This window comes from Camelus dromedarius, chromosome 12 (genome assembly GCF_036321535.1).
Source record: "Camelus dromedarius isolate mCamDro1 chromosome 12, mCamDro1.pat, whole genome shotgun sequence".
Classification (NCBI taxonomy): domain Eukaryota; kingdom Metazoa; phylum Chordata; class Mammalia; order Artiodactyla; family Camelidae; genus Camelus; species Camelus dromedarius.
In genome coordinates this window covers 44,896,866-44,914,952 of record NC_087447.1, presented here as the reverse complement: position 1 = coordinate 44,914,952, position 18,087 = coordinate 44,896,866, and the positions used below count along the sequence as shown (strand labels likewise).

Genomic DNA, 18,087 nt, shown 5'->3' with positions numbered 1-18,087 from the left:
AGAGCCAGACTTGGAATTCATTTCCATCTAAGGCTAACTTTTCAACCATAGCACATTGCTTCATTCATCTGTACTTTTGTCTCTTTCCCAGTGGTTTTGTAAGATCATTTTTATTAGAGCTACAATTATACTGTGTCATAGAAGTTCAATTTCTTCTATTGATTACGCTCTCAGAAGCTAAGTTTTTACTTAATCCATGTTATACATTTGTGTACCTAACAAGACCAAATACTGAGGATGTACTATTCTCTTGCTTTTTCAAGTATTTTCAGTCACTCTGGTGATTTAGAACTGAGGTTATTGGAAAGGAGAAGCCTTTTCAGAAAAGGTGAGTATCTTTTCTATCCTTCTTATTTCTCTGAATCACACTGGGGATAACTTTTGGATCACAAATGGAAATACATGACAGAGCTGATACATAATTGTCCCTACCCCTGAATCCTTGGTTTCTTAAAGCCCTACAACGAGTAGAAAGTTGTGTTTGTGTGTTTATTGTATAATCTGTATTTGCAAAGTCTGAGATATTTAAAGTCCTTGATCAAATCAAAAACCTCCATTTCCTTCTCTGACATCTTGCACACACTTCACCCTCCTAGAAGAGGCTGGTCAGGCGGGACACATGAGCAGCACCTGTAATTCCAACTCTACTGATAAGATGCCTCCTGGGATCCTGCTCTCATCCTGCCATGATTCCCTGGTTCTTTTCTATTTGGGGCTGTTACAGCCATTACTGTCACCCTTCTTAGGGTGCCTGGCCACTCTGTTCCTTGTTTAGTAGTGAGGGAGATAAGACAGTAGCCAATGAGAGAAACAGCTAGAATCACAGCAGACGAGCTTAAGGAACATAGATTTCATACACTTGGATAACTGGATCCTGGCCTCAAGGAATCACAGATAATTTTACTTACCAGGTAAATGTACTCCTATTTAGGTTCATATGCCTCAAACATTCACTAGCTACTGTCTTTTCTACCTTTTGTGAACCTCAACTATTTTGAATACTTTTCTTAAAGACAAGTAGTTCTAATCCTTAAAGATGTCCCTTATGAGAGAATTATGGTCCATTTTGCATCTTTGAAATGTTCTATCTTCTTTAGAAATCCCTGACTAAGTTGTGAAATTAATACAATAAAGGGGCTCTCTAATTTTGATCAAACTACTCAGACCCACTTTGCCTGTTCCCTTTCATTATCTGTGAAAATATGATAATAATATTATTTACTCTTCAGTGTTTTTAAAAGGAGAAAGTGAGATAATGAATATGAAATATTCAGCATAGTGCCCAGCACATGAAAAGTGTTCAGTTAAATGTCAACAATGATTAGTGATGATGATGATGATTTGAAAACATCATTGGGACAAGTTAAAAGCCTCAGTGGAAATCCAAGTTCTACTACATCTATTACACATACTGTCCGTGGTGATATAATCTGTTCCACATTTTAAGGACTCTGGATTTTCAGCGTGATTAGAATACTTTACATGGCATCACCCAGCAACTACTCCTCTGCTCCAGTCTCCGAATTCCTCCTCATTTGCTTCCCTAACTACCAGAGTTGGCAGCACTGGCTGTCCCTGCCCCTCACCCTCCTCTTCCTCCTGGCCATGGGGGCCAATGCCACCCTCCTGATCACCATCCGGTTGGAGGCCTCTCTGCACGAGCCCATGTACTACCTGCTCAGCCTCCTCTCCCTGCTGGACATGGTGCTCTGTCTCACCGTCATCCCCAAGGTCCTGGCCATCTTCTGGTTTAACCTCAGGTCCATCAACTTCTCAGCCTGCTTCCTCCAGATGTTCATCATGAATTGCTTCCTTGCCATGGAGTCCTGCACATTCATGGTCATGGCCTATGACCGCTATGTGGCCATCTGCCACCCACTGAGGTACCCATCCATCATCACTGATCAATTTGTAGCTAAGGCAGCCATGTTTGTTGTGGCCCGGAATGGCCTCTTTTTTCTTCCTGTTCCAATCCTTTCTGCCAGGCTCAGATACTGTGCAGAGAACATCATCAAGAACTGCATCTGCACTAACCTTTCTGTGTCCAAGCTCTCCTGTGACGACATCACCTTCAATCGGCTCTACCAGTTTGTGGCCGGCTGGACCCTACTGGGCTCTGACCTCATCCTTATTGTTCTTTCCTACTCCTTTATTCTGAAAGCTGTGCTGAGGATCAAAGCTGAAGGTGCTGCGGCCAAGGCCCTGAGCACCTGTAGCTCCCACTTCATCCTCATCCTCTTCTTCAGCACAGTCCTGCTGGTTCTGGCCATCACTAACTTGGCCAGGAAGAGAATTCTCCCAGATGTCCCCATCCTGCTCAACATCCTGCACCACCTCATCCCCCCAGCTCTGAACCCCATTGTTTATGGTGTGAGAACCAAGGAGATCAAGCAGGGAATCCAGAAGCTACTGAGGAGGTTGTAGGAGGTAAAAAGGATCAGATCTACTTTTGGAATTGTTAATGAAAGTCAGGAATTTTTTGTATATTGGAAATTTTTCACTTTTTAACCCTGGAAAGTTATTGTTTTCCTTTTTCTTAATATCTAAAACAATGAAAACATTCTTCTGTGAATCTTTGTTTCCTTTTGCTTCAAAGGAAACCTCCCTTTCCGGGATTCTGTGGTTACTTGGGTATTTCCCCTTACCAAATCCTTTAACCAAAGTCTTGCCAAGTCTCAGTCAAATGGAGCTGGATTAGAGTAGGAGTGTTTGAAACACTAAAGAAACAAAATATACATAATAACCTTAAAAAGATCTGCCTGTCTCCTGATTTAAGAAGGACTTAGATGCCTCTCCTGTCTCAATTTAGCCTAGTGCACCCTTATATGACTTTTCTGTTGTAAAAGTTTGACTGCGTTGAAGATTAGACATTTAGTCCAGAACTTTGCATCTTGGGATCCTGAGCATCCTTGACTCTTCTCTCTAGCACCTGTGGCAGACATGCCATCTTCTGGCTCCTCAGATCCTCTCAGACCCCCTTAAGATTTTGTGTGTATGCAGCATCTTTGGGCGCAGCAGCATTTCCCATTTTTCCATCTTTCTGCTAAAATTCTTTCTTCAGTTATCTATAAAGGAGAATGACAACATTTTAGGGGTGGGGGTTGCAGGGGAAGAAGTTGTATTGTTTGAACTATTGTATGTTCTTTTCTTCACTATCTTCATCTTCATGACTTTATAATCTTCACTTTATTCCATCTTACCTGCCTGTAAGGAACTTAGAATTTTCAATCAAATTTCAGGCACCATCTGTATCCAACTCTGACCTTCCCATCCTAGTCACAAATCACCTGCCCTATTCATTCCCTTTATTGCCCTGTTTGCTTCAGCCTCTATCCTGAGCTGTGGCTGGTACAGTTGTCAACAATTTTCCAGGCATGGAAGGTGTAGGGTTTGATTTTCATGGATAAGTGTGTTCCATTATTTTGCAATCCCCTTTTTAATGATGCCACACATTTTCCAATATTTTCAAGGATTACTTTACAACAGCAACTTGTCTCTTTTGAGGATGAAAATTAAGAGTTTCAAATCCATCATTTTTATTCACTTGAATACATTTCCCAATTTGGTCTATTCTACTTTCTTTTGTATTGAAACATATGTTTGTGGAATGATCTGATCAAAATGTAATCTTTCTATAGTATTCTTTCCTTGTGTGTGTCATTTTATTTTTATTTTTTCTAGTTTTATTGAGATATAATTGACACATAACATTGTATTAAAGTGTACACATAATGATGTGATATGTGTATATTGTAAAATGATTATTACAATATGTTGGGTTAACATCCACCAACTCACATAGTTACCTTTTTTTTCTTGTGATGGGAACATTTTTTAGGATATCTTTCTTTGGCACTAGATAAGTCATTCTTCTCTGCATTTTGGGGGGTTAAATGCTATTGCATGCATACATTTTTGAAGTGCTGAACCTTCTTTAGGGTCTATATATCACATTTTATAACTTTCGTCTCATCAAGGGTCAAAGAATTGAGGAGGCTGAGCTCTCTCTTTTTCTTTCATCCCCTCTAATCTCTCCTTTCCATTGAGTTACTATTAAATGACTACCTACCACATGCCATACACTTTACATGCATTCTTATTTTATCTATACATTTGCTGTGCAAGGTTTTTCTGTTGCCCCCTAAAGAAACTGAAACTCAGAGAAGTAAAATGGCGCCCAAGGTCACAGAAATTGAGCCTGGATAAGTCCATGTCTCTTGGGTTCCTGAAGCCTGAACTCTTTCCACAAACCACTGGTCGCAACTTTGGCTATGAGACAGCATAACCTGGTAAGTTACAAAAATCCTTGAGTTACATCTCAAGCTTCTCATATTCCCAACTCAAGCTTGGTGTCTGGCACTTAGCAGACACATTATAAATATTAATTTGATGCCCAGAAGTTTATGGCAGGTAGGATGTAATCTATAATGCTTGAATCATAGAAGGATCATCAACTTATAAACAAGTCCCAATATGGTTGTTATAAAGAGATATGTTCTTGCTCTAGGTAGTACCATAACTCTTTCAAAATCACTTTACTAATTTTATTATGCATTTATTTTATATAACATTATATTAAAGTGTACAACTTAATGACTTGAGATATGTATATTGTGAAATGATAATGTTTCACATTCTTCACCTCATATAGTCAGAATTTTTTCCTTGTGATTAGAATTTTTAAGATCTACTCTCTTAGCAACCTTCAAATACACAATACAGCATTGTTAACTATAGTCATCATGCTGTACATTACACCCTAGAATTTATTTATTTTACATTTGAAAGTTTGCATCTTTTGACTCCCTTCACCAATTTCCCCTTCCCTCCACCCCTCCCTCGCCTCCAGCAAGGGCCAGTCTGTTTTCTGTTTCTGAGTTTGTTTTGTTTTGTCCAAGATTCCCACGTGTAAGTGAAATTATACAGTATTTGTCTTTCTCCTCCTCACTTATTTCACTTAGCACAATGCCCTCAAGTTCCATCCATGTGTCTCAAATGGCAGGATATTGTTCTTTCTCACAGCTGAATAATATTCCATAGCATATATATACCACATCTTCTTGATCCATTCATTTGTTGATGGACACAGGCTAGTTCTGTAAAATTACTTACTAATAAACAGAAACCTCAATTACATAGAGTTGGTAGACCAGAAGAGGGACCTCTCACACCCTAAGACAATAGCACAGCACAACAGGAAGATGAAAGATTCCTTTCGTGAAAAGGGCTCAGCCAGTGAAAAACCACAGATTCTTTGTATACTATAACCATCCTAACTTCCTTTTCTCCTCTATAAGAGAATTCTCCTTCCCTCACCATTCAGGAATTGCCTGTGGCTCACCATGGCTACAGACCCCAAGTTGCAATTCTGTGCGGATCCCAAATAAACCCAATTTTGCTAGAGGAAAATCTGGCAGTTTAATTGTTTTATGTCAGCAGTTCCTCTTGGTTATTGTGAATAATGCTACAATGAACATGTGATTTAAAAAAAAGTGTTGATCCCATTTTTGAGGGGGAAAGGGTGCCATCATTGTTACAAAATATAGATGTGTAGCCTGCAGAACACAAGGAGATCAGTGATAACTTCAGGATACATGAGTGGCTAGCTTGGGTTAAAAAGTCAGAACTAGGGCCATCAGAGAAAAATCACAGAGAAACTGAGTTTGGTTAAATACAAAAGAAAGATTTCTATCAGTCTAAAGAAAGCTATCTATCTGCAGTTTAAACTGCTCTACTGGGACAGAGTTAGGGGGAGCTTCTCCATCCATATTTTCCCTGAACCCATGTGCCAGGTGTCCAGTGACATACTAAACTCAGCATCCCTACACCTGTTATCCCATTGTAGGATTTATAGACCTTTCTTTCTTGGTCAGGCAAGATGAAGCCCAGTTCTCTTCTTGCACTAAGTCTCCTAACCAAGCAAGTCTCCTAGGAAGGCAGAAGGAAGAAAGAGAAACTAGGAGGCTCCTTACAGACATGTTAATGCATCCAGAGTCACCACCCCTCCCACCTCGTCATTGCCTTTTTCTTCCTGTTTACTGGAGGTTGCCTGTTAGAATAGGATCCCTGCCTGCCTTGTCATTCTTCCTATCTAGATCCAGCACAGCCTGCACTATCCTCCCTTGGCCCTGGAACTTACAGAAGACATGAAAGGATGAGTCCTTTATGATGTACCAGCTGTAGTAGCAACCTTGCTGGGACTTTGCTAAATAAATCTTGTGAGTTTTATGAGCTCCTTTTTGTCTCCTACCCTCCTTCTTAGACCCTGATGGGAAAAGGTGGCTTGGGAAGCAAAGACTCAGTGAGTAAAGAGCTGAGACCTTTGGGAATTGTGTCTTACGGTGTTCCTGTAGGTAGAGATTTGGGATGTGAAGGACTGAGTGGCTTGAAACAGAGGTAAGAACTTGCCTAGAAGGCAGAATCCAGGGATCTGATGCATAAGCCTGACACACAAACATGGTAGAAAATGTAGGAAAAGAGACTAGATAGCCTTTATTACAATAATGTCAACATTTTGTATGCTGAGTGACCTAAACTACTTAAGTTCTTATATATTTTTCCTCATTGAATCATCTTAGATATGAATAAGCAACTCTCTGGAGCTCACCCCTCCTATGTATGGGACAGGTAGATAGATGGAGCCTTGCCCAAAGTCACACGGTTAGCCTATATTCATAACCACATTGATCAGATTCCAATGTCTGTGTTCTAAATGATCCTTCTCTCCTGTCTCCACTACTCTGATGAATGCAACTACAGGTATTAAAATCCTAAACAAAATCTTAGCAAATCAAGTTCAGAAAACCGTTAAGATTTGTTTAACTAATAAACATATTTACCCCCTACAGAATGCAAAGAGAGTTCAACATAAAGAAATCTGTCAGTCTAACTTAACATACCAAGGTTGTGGATAAGATCATAGAAATAAAATCATTTAAATCAAAAGAAGATTTGAACCATAGCTCTGGAATCTGCTATTTCTGTGACCTATTCATTAAATAGATACTAACTACCTACTGTGCTCCACAAACTGTATTCGATACTGTACACAATGGTAAGTAAGGCTAATGTGGCCCCTGCCCTCACCAAGAGTTCATTCTAATTATGTGGTTGTTCAAAGAAAATAAGCATCAGGGGGCAGGGGTAGAGCTCAGTGGTAGAGTGCATGCTTAGCACTCACGGGGTCCTGGGTTCAATCCCCAGTACCTCCATTAAAATAAAAGGGAAAAGCATCTTTAAATGTACTTATTTGAATAATTTTTAAGATACATTGTTTAGCAAAGAAGCAAGAGGCAAAAAGAGTACATAGAATGCTATACAAAATAATTTTGTAATGCTATACCAAGAATACATACAAATAAGTATATATATGTGTGTGAGACTGCTGGGTGTTTACCCAATGCACCTTTCTTCCTTGGTAAAAAAGAGCTATTATTTTGTAAATAGAATTTGTATCATTTCTGTTTACAAAAAAAAAAAAAAAACTCACAGACACAGAAAACAAACTATGGTTACCAAAGTGGAAAGGGTAGGGAGGGATAAATTAGGGGTTGAGGATTGACACACATTACTAAATATGAAATGGATAAGCAAGGACCTACTGTATAGCACAGGGAACTATATTCAATTTCTTGTAATAACATACAATGGAAAAGAATCTGAAAAGAAAGTATATATATGCACATATATGTATATAACTGAATCACTTTGCTGTACACCTGAAACTAACATTGTAAATCAACTACACTTCAATAAAAAAAAATTTTTAAACATTATTTTACTTAAATATCCATGCATACTGCCAAAATACTGTATCTCTCAGGTTCCAATGTTAGTAGATGTTATTTGGCAAAGTTTCCAAGATAACTCTTTAATGTGAACTCAGCTGAGAAATGGTCATTTGCCCTCCCTCCTTCCTCTTGGAACAGGCAAAGGATTGGTACCTGAATTTCTGGCAACCAGCGTAAACTATCAGCAACACTGAGGATGAAAGTCAGATTCTAAGCATAGTAAAGCAGAAATGGAGACACTAGTGAATCTCTGGTTTCAGCCCTGAATGTGCACCTCTGAAACTCTTCTACATGGAAGGCAAAATATTTTCTAATTTGTTTAAGCCATCGTTACTTAGGTTTTCCATTATATGCTGTCAGAAATAATACTGATATAGAGAATGAATTACTTTTACTGAATACTTTTATCTAACTTTAAAAATTTTGAACTATGTGCAAATATTTTCTATTTTTTAATTAACTATGTTTTTAATTTTATTCATTTAATCATAAGATGCAGACAGCTTTGGTAATTATATAAAGAAAATATACCAAATCCTGGCATAAGCCATCCTAGAGCATTACTGTGGAAGAATTACTTTAGATAAGTTGGATTAAAAAGGCCTTAATGAAGAGAGGTGTAAATGGGAAGAAAAACAAGAGTAGAAGCACAAAAGCACAATAGTCAGGAGGCTATTACTTGGTCCAGGCAAGAGATGGTGGCCTGGACCAGATTGGTGGCAGAGAAAATGAATTTAAGGGGACAAACTTTGGAAGAAAAGTCAAGTAAATAGACTGATGAATTAGAAATGAGGTAGTCAATGTAGAAATCAAATAGAATTCTTAGGATTCTGTCCCTGATAACCTGGTGGACATGGACTCATTTACTGTAACAGCATCATACAGATTTCTGGGTATTGTTGAGTTTACATTCGAAGCTTGTGATGATAAATTTAATGTGCAATCAATATGCTTATTTATGGATTTTTTTCTTTCTATAAAGCTTCAATTTTTCACAGAGGAGACATATTTAAATTTAAGCAGAGTTTGGGTTTTTCCAAGCAACTTCAGTAGAAGGAAGGAACAAAGGAGGTTAGACCATTTCCAAGAGCATAATTCAATGACAAGCCATAGACTCTAAGCTTGACAAGGAATAAGGTCAAGATAAGAGAGGGAGGAATAATAGAAGAAGGGGATTCTTTCAATGGCTTGGTCATCTTGATGTCCAACAATTGTGACTGTACTAAGGGTAGTTAAAAATTTAAGCCTGAAGTTAGAAAGTGATGATCAGAACGTAGAATTTTTCAAATCTAAGTTTTAGAGGTGTATCAACCACAAAAATGAGATAAGTCAAAAACTGGGAGCTTAAATAAGAAAGGTTAAGTTTTGAGCACAGGCTGAACTAAGTTTTCAACCATTTCCAGTTTTCCCAGCCATGGGATGCCCACTATAGGCAAATGACATTCTGATGAAAAATAAATGCATGTAAATGAAGTAATTGATAACTATAGGAGGGATACATATGGTATAATTTCTTAAATTAAGGATAAATCTGAGAAAGTTTGGGAAAGTTTAGACTTCAGGCAAACAATATGTTCAATAGAGAAATAATTTGAGATGTGAATTTTTAACCTGTAGTATCTCCCACTGATTTTAGACAAATAATTTAGTTAGGCAATAAATAATTCATTTAATTTCCTTGTTGTCTGATCAGATGCACAATTGCCTGGGAGCTACGTTGCATTTGACAATGAGCAGACACTTATCCTAGTGTCCTTTACAAATCTGTCCGGGATTGGTGTAATTGTAGCAGTCTGCTGCTTGTATGGACCTTCCTGTCACTTTATATTGCTCAGGAGGACTGAGTCCATCAGTAATAGAGACAATGAGGAAAAGAAAGAGATAACAACTCAGTGGGCAAGCAGGGCATGAGCTGTTTCTGCTGGGAATTTAACACAGCTCTATTCTCTTGTGCTGGGAGCCATGCATCTGGAACACAATAGGGCTGGGCAGAGATAGCACCGGAACAGACTGATGGCCAAAATTCAAATTTCAGAAAGGATGCTACAATCATGCCAATAAAAAGAGAAAGGGCTGCTTTCGAGTTCCCGCTCCTCCCATTCTTACTTTTACAGTTTCCCACAAGTTCCTAACTGATCACCTTTAAATGTCTCTCTGAATTCACTGATTTCTTACATTCGTTTTGTATTTATAAACACTGATACGTTTTTCTCACCAATTCAATATTCATCCCTTGAATTCTCACCCTGAACAATACAGCCCAATCAATAGTAATTTTTAATTTTTCCTCCAATTATAAAATAATACATTGACATTCTAACATTTGAATTATATGAATTGTATTCCATTTAAAGTCCGGCAAAATCTTGCCCAATAGTAATAGCTGGCATAAACAGTCTGTTATGTATTTTTCCCAGTATTTTAATGTGTATATTAAGATTTTATATGTGTGTGTGCATATATATATATATATGCAAATGGTATTATCCCATATCAGCTTAACATGTACATGAGTCCACTAGAAACTATTATATCCCCTGTCTTTACACTAGGTAAAACCATTTTATATACTATGAATTTGTAGTATGTTTCACTATCTGCTAAGGTGTGACTTGAATCATTTTTAAAACTCTTCCATTTAATGAAACTTTCACTTTCCATATACATTTTAGAATAACTGTAACAAGCATTCCACTGAAAGTCTTGAGGGAGTGCTTCTTGAAATTACACTGAATTTATTGATTAATTTGGGGAGAACTGATATCTTTAAAACATTTACGTATCCTTTCCAGGTACATTATTTATCTCTACATTTAATCAGATCTTCACTTAAATACCTTGAACACGTTATTATAATTATATTTTTGCATACCAATGTTTGTAGCAGCACTACTCACAATAGTCAAAACTTGGAAGCAACCTAAGATGACTGGATAAAGAAGATGTGAGATAGATAGATAGATAGATAGATAGATAGATAGATAGATAGATAGATACAGATAGATACAGATATCCATATATATATTGGAATTTTACTCAGCCATAAAAAAGAATGAAATAATGCCATTTGCAGCAACATGGATGGACCTAGAGATTATCATAGTAAGTGAAGTAAGTCAGAGAAAGACAAACACTATATAATATCACTTAAATGTGGGATATGAAAACAATATATTTACAAAAAAGAAACAAACTCACAGATATAGAAAACAAACTTACGGTTACTAAAGGGAAAAGAGGATGGGGGGATCAATTAGGAGTATGAGATTAACAGATACATACCAATATATATAAAATAAACAGCAAGGATTTACTGTATAGCACAGGAAACCATATTTGATACCTTGTAATAACCTATAATAGAAAAGAATATGAAGCTTTGCACCTGAAACTAACACAATATTGTAAATCAACTATAGTGAAATTTAAAATTTTTTTAATTTTTAAAAAATTGTATCCTTAAAGGTCTTGTATATTTGTTATAATACCAATTTCTACACATTGATAAAATTTTTCCTACTGTAAATGGTATGTTAATGTCTAATATTTTTAGATAATTTTTGCTGGTATAAAGAAAACTACTGATTTTTCAAGTTTATCTCATATCTGAACATCTTACTGAACATACAACTAATTCTAAAGATGTGTTTATTATTTTTAATGATTATACAAAAAAGATGATAATCTAACCATTTTTCTATTATATGTTATTGTAAGAAATTGAATATAGTTCCCTGTGCTATACAGCAGGTTCTTGTTGTTTATTCATTTTATATATAGTAATGTGTGTCTTTTAATCCCCAACCCCTAATTTATCCCTCCCTGCCCTTTCCCCTTTTAATTTAACCATTTTTATTCTGATCCTAAAACTCCTTCCTTCCTCAACTTACTGTGTTGGTCAGGAGTTCCTCTCTTACACTGAACAGTGACAATGGTAACGGCATTCAGCTGTGTTCCTCTGGTGCATTGCTCTTGCCTCCTCCAAGGTAATGCTCCCTCCCTGGGGCGACCCCCTTCTAATGACTAGTTGAGGAGAGAGGAAAAAGGCCTGACTCACAAGCCTCAACTAGAGAACTCTGAAATGCCATCCTGAGCTCCCTTTGTCGTTATGTGAGTTCTTGTTTTTGTTTTTATTCTCTCAAGTATTTGGGGGTAGTTTCCACCCATGCGTACACCAATCAGTACTCTGCCCAATACTTATATTACTGAAAAACACTCTGCACCTCGAAAAGCGAATTCAGACTCGTAGGCAGAGTTTTGGGAGCAGAGAAAAGAACAGTTTCGTTGCTTTGCCTGGCAAAGGAGTCACAGCAGACTCATGCCATTAGGACTGTAAGCCCATCTTGGGGTTGGCATCTTGAAGTTTAACAGAAAAACTGGATGGAACAGAAAAGGTGTTAACACCAGGGTGTTTTACAGGGTGCTACATTCCTCTTCACTTCAATGAATCTTCAGGAGGAACTCAGGAGGGTCTGTCCATCCTTCTGAGATTATCTGGGTTAAAGTTATTCTCAGTAAAGAATGAATCGGCAAGCAGTTTCCCATCAGTTTGTTAGTTTGCTTTATACTCCCTCACTTAAGGGGGCCCTTCTATAGATTTTTGGAATCCTCTTTCTAGGCAGTTCTCTTTTCTCCAAGAAGAGAGACTTGTGAACTCTAGCTGCCTTGGCCTCCCCTGACTCCCATGTCCTTCTCCTCAACACAGAAAGACTGTCAGTCTACACTTCAGTTCATCCTTCCTTTTACATGGCCGGGAATCTCTCTCCAGAAAGCTGCAACAATCTTTCTCCAGTGAAAAGAACTGACCTCATTTGTTTCCTACCCTCCATTGGCTGATGTTCGGTGTCTTCAGAACCATTGTTTCATATATTTTGTCCAGTTTCTTTGGTTGTGGTTTCAAGTGAGAGGGCAAATCTAGACCTTTTGCTCCATTTTTATAAGTTAACATTGCTTTTGAGTATGTACAATCATGCTGGACAAGTTGATGAACGCACCATCCAACTTTTGACACCTCACTGAGTCGAGGGTTGGATTTGTAACTGCATGAGCCTTCTACTCTCCCCGCAGCTGGAGAAGATAGGTTTTCCATCTGAAGCATTAGCATCTTAGGAGGACTATGTCCCACAACAAAAGGGAATACACTTCTGGGGGTTGCTGAGGTTACAATGACTTGGAGAATCTAAAATATACCTAAGAAATTTGAAGAAAATAGATTTTAAGACTGGAGGAAGGGCAGTGGTTTATAGAAATGGGAAATCAAGTGAGATGTGACTAATTCAGGACCTTCAAGATTAAGAATGGCACTTAGGTTTATTTTTTTAATTCTGGGGGGAGGCAAGATAATTAGGTTTGTTTGTTTTTTGTTTGTTTGTTTGTTTGTTTGTTTAAGGTAATAGGGATTGAAACCAAGACCTTGTGCAGACTAAGCCCTCACTCTACCACTGAGCTATACCTTTGCCCTTTATTTTTAAGTGAAGTGTCCACCAAAATTTTCTTCCTTGTGTGTGGAGACAATATGATATGTACTCAGAATTAATATAAGTGTCTCAGGGAAGAACATGTAACTATGAATCTTGTATTCACAAGGTTAAGGGGCTAAGCAAAGATAGCTACATGACCAAACCTCCAGGTTAATTATGTTTTTAGCCTGGGGAGCCCAATCTCTGTCTTCATTCATACAAAGAGAACCTTATGCTAATATTCCTTGAATAGCCAAAGACTGGAGATGATAAAACCCACAGAAGTTTCAGCATGAGAATATAATTGTCCTTCTCTCCTCACACACCCAACAGATAACCAAGTTTTGCTCATTCTTCAAAGAAATTTCTTTAAAATACTTTTTCACTACTTTTTTCATGCACTTTGCAGTTAAAGAAATCAAGGAGCTCCCCAGCTCTCCACCTTTCACCAAATTTTTAGACTCAGATGCCATATAATACATACCTTTTCAAATCCAGTATTTGCAATTTATCAGTCAAGATACATTTGAAAAACAAAGATCCTATTTGTTGAAAGCAAGGGATTAGATCTCTCTACATTTCAAAGGCCTTTAAGAATTTTGGAATCTGCTGACCAGAACCAGTGCTTAAGGACCTCTTAATAGAGTGGCTCTTGCTTTCAGTCTATGAAATTTTGCAAATAAGAATCATGTTTGACCTTGGGTAAAGCAACTGGATGAGCTCCAACCCTAAATTCCCTACTACATTTCAATAATGATATCACTGCCTACCAATTACAATAATATATTATGTTTCCTCACCTATTTTCACCAGATTGTGACATCCAGAAATTTTAGCATATGCCAAACTTATATGTTCCTCATTTGAGGTTTTTGCATGCAGTCCTAGACAATATAGCACCTGGTTTTGAGTAAACAGAATGTCCCCTACACCACCACAGTCAGTTTTATCACTTCCTACATTACTGATCTTCTCATTCCCCACTTCTCCCTTCACCTGGGTTCTTGGTGTCCTGGACTTCTCATAAAGAGTTTGAAGGTATGTGAGGATTCTGTTGGACATAAGCAGTACTATTACGACTATTACTCTTTTTTAATAGAAGCTGGACCATCATGATCAGAAAAAGATGGTGACCTCTCTGAGTTCTGTGCCTCTGCTTAGTTCTTCCTGACTCTGAAGGGACAAGACCTAAAGACAAGATGCATATTGGAAGCAGCAGGTTCACAAAAATGGCACAGAGATCATGGCCTGAAGAGCAGAGCTAGAGCTTCAGTGGTATCTGAGGAAGGAGTGCTATGTCATGGAAGGCTCTGGAGTCAGACAGACCTGTACTTGAATTGAAGCCCCATCACTCACCAGATGTGACTTTTGTCAACAGTTCTCCATTTTTGCTTTCTAATATATAAAGTGAAACAATAATCCCTGCCCTGCCAAATTTTCATGAAGGTGAGATGATTTAAATATGTAAATGTTTAGACACAAAGGTAGGTACCTGAGAAAGTTAGTTACCCAAACTAGGCAAATGGATCTGGTCAGTTACTAAGAGATCCACAGTAATTCCTGAGCCTGGAAGGACAGAAGGTGGGTAGGAAATGCTCACTATCCAAGCATTATTTTCCTTTCTACAATCACACATCCTCAAATAGAAACAGAAGAAATTGTAATAGGTTCTTCCATAGAGAGTCCCTTTCTGTGCATTTAAAGCCCCCTCTGTAACAACTTCTGAAACCCCTGTTTTAACTCTTTGGTTCGAAATCCATATACAATAGGGTTCAAGGCAGGGGGTATGAGGTGGTGAAGGACATTGAGCAGGATCGGGATGTCCATGGGGATCCTCCCTCTGGCCACATTTGTCAACACCACAACCAGCAGGATGGTGCTGAAGAAGAGGATGAGAATAAAGTGGGAGCCACATGTGCTCAGAGCCTTGACTAAAGCCCCTTCGGCCTTAAACCTCAGAACAGCTCTTAGGATGAAGATGTAGGAGAGGAAGATGAGGAGGAAATCTGAGCCCAGTAAGGTCCAACCAGCCACAAATTGGTAGATTCTGTTCAGGGAGAAATTGTCACAGGAGAGCCTGGACACAGACAGGTTGGCACAGATGCAGTTCTCAATGACATTTTTCCCACAATAGCGGAGCTGGGCAGAGAGAATGGGAACAGGTGAAAGCAGCAAAGAGTTTCGAGCTATGATGAAAGCACTAGCCTTGGCCACAAATTGGCCAGTGATGATGGATGGGTATCGTAGTGGATGGCAGATGGCCACATAGCGGTCATAGGCCATGACCATGAATGTGCAGGACTCCATGGGGAGGAAACTGTTCATGATGAACATCTGGAAGAAACAGGCAGAGAAGCTGATGGACCTGATGTCAAACCAGAAAATGGCCAGGACCTTGGGGATGACGGTGAGACAGAGCACCATGTCCAGCAGGGAGAGGAGGCTGAGCAGGTAGTACATGGGCTCATGCAGAGATTCTTCCAGCCAGATGGTGATCAGGAGGATGGCATTGGCCCCCATGGCCAGGAGGAAGAGGAGGGTGAGGGGCAGGGACAGCCAGTGCTGCCAACTCTGGTAGTTAGGGAAGCAAATGAGGAGGAATTCAGAGACTGGAGCAGAAGAGTAGTTGCTGGGTGATGTCATGAAATAAATCCTAAACTGAGGAGATTTCACCTGGGCTTCTGTATGGTAAGAAACAGGAAATCAGGCCAACAGGAAACAAAAATGTCAAAATACTAGCTAACCCTTACTCACCCAGAAAACTGATGATATATAGAAGAACAATCCCAAACGAAGGCAAAGTTCAGTAGAGATATATGTGAATGGGAGAAGGGCTTGGCAAATTATTTCTAAAAACAATTTGGAAAAACAAATAAGAAAAACAAGGGACAAGGTTCAGAAGGAAAAATGAGAATTACCTCATTAAAACACACTGTAAAGCTATAAAAATTTGTCCAAATGATACTGACAAAAGCAAATTGGTCAATCATAGAACCCATAAGCCAGAAATGCTCATAGTTTACAGAGTAATCGAGAATTAATAAAGATGTTATAAAATCATATTTAACCATAGGTCTTTTTAGTGAATATTGCTGACATAATTTGTTAGTCATTAAAAAATTAGTTTTCCTCACTTTTTATCACACCCAAAAGTAAACTGGAGATGGAAAAATTTATGATATACTTCCAATCCTATGATAAAGTAGAAAAAAGAAGTAAATACTGATTAAATACAAAGAGGATCTCCAAGGCTCCCCTGTCATTCTGACTTACTGTTCCTCAGGCACAGTCCACCCTGGACAAACTTAATTTAAGCCTGCACAAACACAGTTCAATGTTCCTATAGAGAATGTTATGCTCAAAGGCAAACTGTTCTCGTTAATATTTATGATCACCAACCTCACATGAGCACTTCATGGGTAAGTCCATTATAATAACCTCTGGTTAATTCACTCTTTCACCCACTGCAAGCAATTTTTCAAATTTTCTAAATTCTTTTTAAATTCTAAATCCTCTCTCAGAAGATGACCTCTTCAAGTGTGTCACAAAGACAGCAGAGACTATTAGATGCGAGTTCCTCAAGTTTCTCATAAACCTGTCAATGCCTATACCCCTGCTCTCCTCTTCGCCTCTGGTATACACGAATATCTATCCCTCCTCCTAATTCCAGTCTCTTCATCTCTGATGTGGAGTCTATCTACCCTGATCTTCTTAGGAAATTTGACCTATTATTCATTCCATCTGCTATGTATTCAATCTTTCCCTCTGTACATCCTTCCTGTGGGTATTCAAAATATTAAGACAAGTCTCTCATCTCTCAATAAACTCTATCTATCCCACATCCCCATTTGGTAGAAAGACTGTACTTTCAGTTTTGGACAAAGATACCAAATCTCTCTCTTTCTCTTTCTTTCACACTCAAACTTAAGGAACCAGAAGAGGAAAAGGATATCTAAAGGAGTCAGCTGTCTGCATCCAGTAACCAGAACTCCCACTGCTTCCTTGGCTCTGCTGAAAAAATCTAGAGAGTTTTATGATCTGCAGTCAACTACTCACACTGTTCCACCCTCTTCTCCAAGCCAGCTGGGAACAGTAATAGTCTGAGATACTGGGACCCTGTGGCTGATGAGCTGGATCTCTTGGGAACCTCCCTCTTAACTTTATGTTAAGGTGCTATTAGTTGGTAGTTAAGAGGTGGGAAACAGTATTTGAAATGGACTTGAAGTTCAAATCTATATCTATCTGCTGAACTTCACAGACCATCCTCTTAAACATTACTTTATACCACTTTCAAAATCCTGAAATGTTATATTAAAACTTTCCAGAATTTCTTAACAAAACTGTACTCTTTCCCGCTTTTTATATTATCCTGAATTCAACTCTGCTGTTGATATCTGCATGAATTTGGGCAGCTAATTTATCCTGTGTAAACCTCAGTATTCAATAAATATTTATTGCCAACCATATGTCCAACACTAGAATAGTCACAGGGATAAAAAGTTGAATGAAGTAGTTAAGGTCTCTGCCCTCATCAAGTTTCTATTATGCAAACATTACGTTATAGTATCAGTAGCCTCCCATTGTTCATAAAATAAAACCAGTTCTCATAATATAGACTACTCAGGACTACACATGAACTGGGCTCTTAGCTTCAATGAGCATTAGATCCATGTTGATTTTGTTCCTCATTAGTATAGTGTCTCACACAGTATTTGGAATGTAGTAGAATCAACACATTTTTACTTAATTAATTGAAGGTCATACATATTCTGACTCCTTCCTACCTCTTCAGTGTACTTAGAACCACTTTTCTGAGTGGCTGATTATTTCAGTCACAG

General features: G+C 38.3%; 2 protein-coding genes across 2 annotated transcripts; one reads left to right on the top strand and one right to left on the bottom strand.

Moving 5' to 3' along the window:
- Positions 1-1,467: 1,467 nt before the first annotated feature.
- Positions 1,468-2,424, top strand: LOC105097993 (olfactory receptor 56A4). The gene has a single exon (XM_031460180.1). It carries the CDS (start codon positions 1,483-1,485, stop codon positions 2,422-2,424), a length of 942 nt encoding a protein of 313 aa, XP_031316040.1. The 5' UTR covers positions 1,468-1,482.
- A 12,523-nt stretch (positions 2,425-14,947) lies between these two features.
- Positions 14,948-15,987, bottom strand: LOC105097992 (olfactory receptor 56A1). The gene has a single exon (XM_010990622.2). The coding sequence runs from the start codon at positions 15,890-15,892 to the stop codon at positions 14,948-14,950; it is 945 nt and encodes a 314-aa protein (XP_010988924.1). The 5' UTR covers positions 15,893-15,987.
- Positions 15,988-18,087: the final 2,100 nt, after the last annotated feature.

Bases quoted from the DNA above. Each gene is read 5' to 3' on its own strand.
- LOC105097993 (XM_031460180.1), top strand. From the start codon at position 1,483: ATGGCATCACCCAGCAACTACTCCTCTGCTCCAGTCTCCGAATTCCTC.
- LOC105097992 (XM_010990622.2), bottom strand. From the start codon at position 15,892: ATGACATCACCCAGCAACTACTCTTCTGCTCCAGTCTCTGAATTCCTC.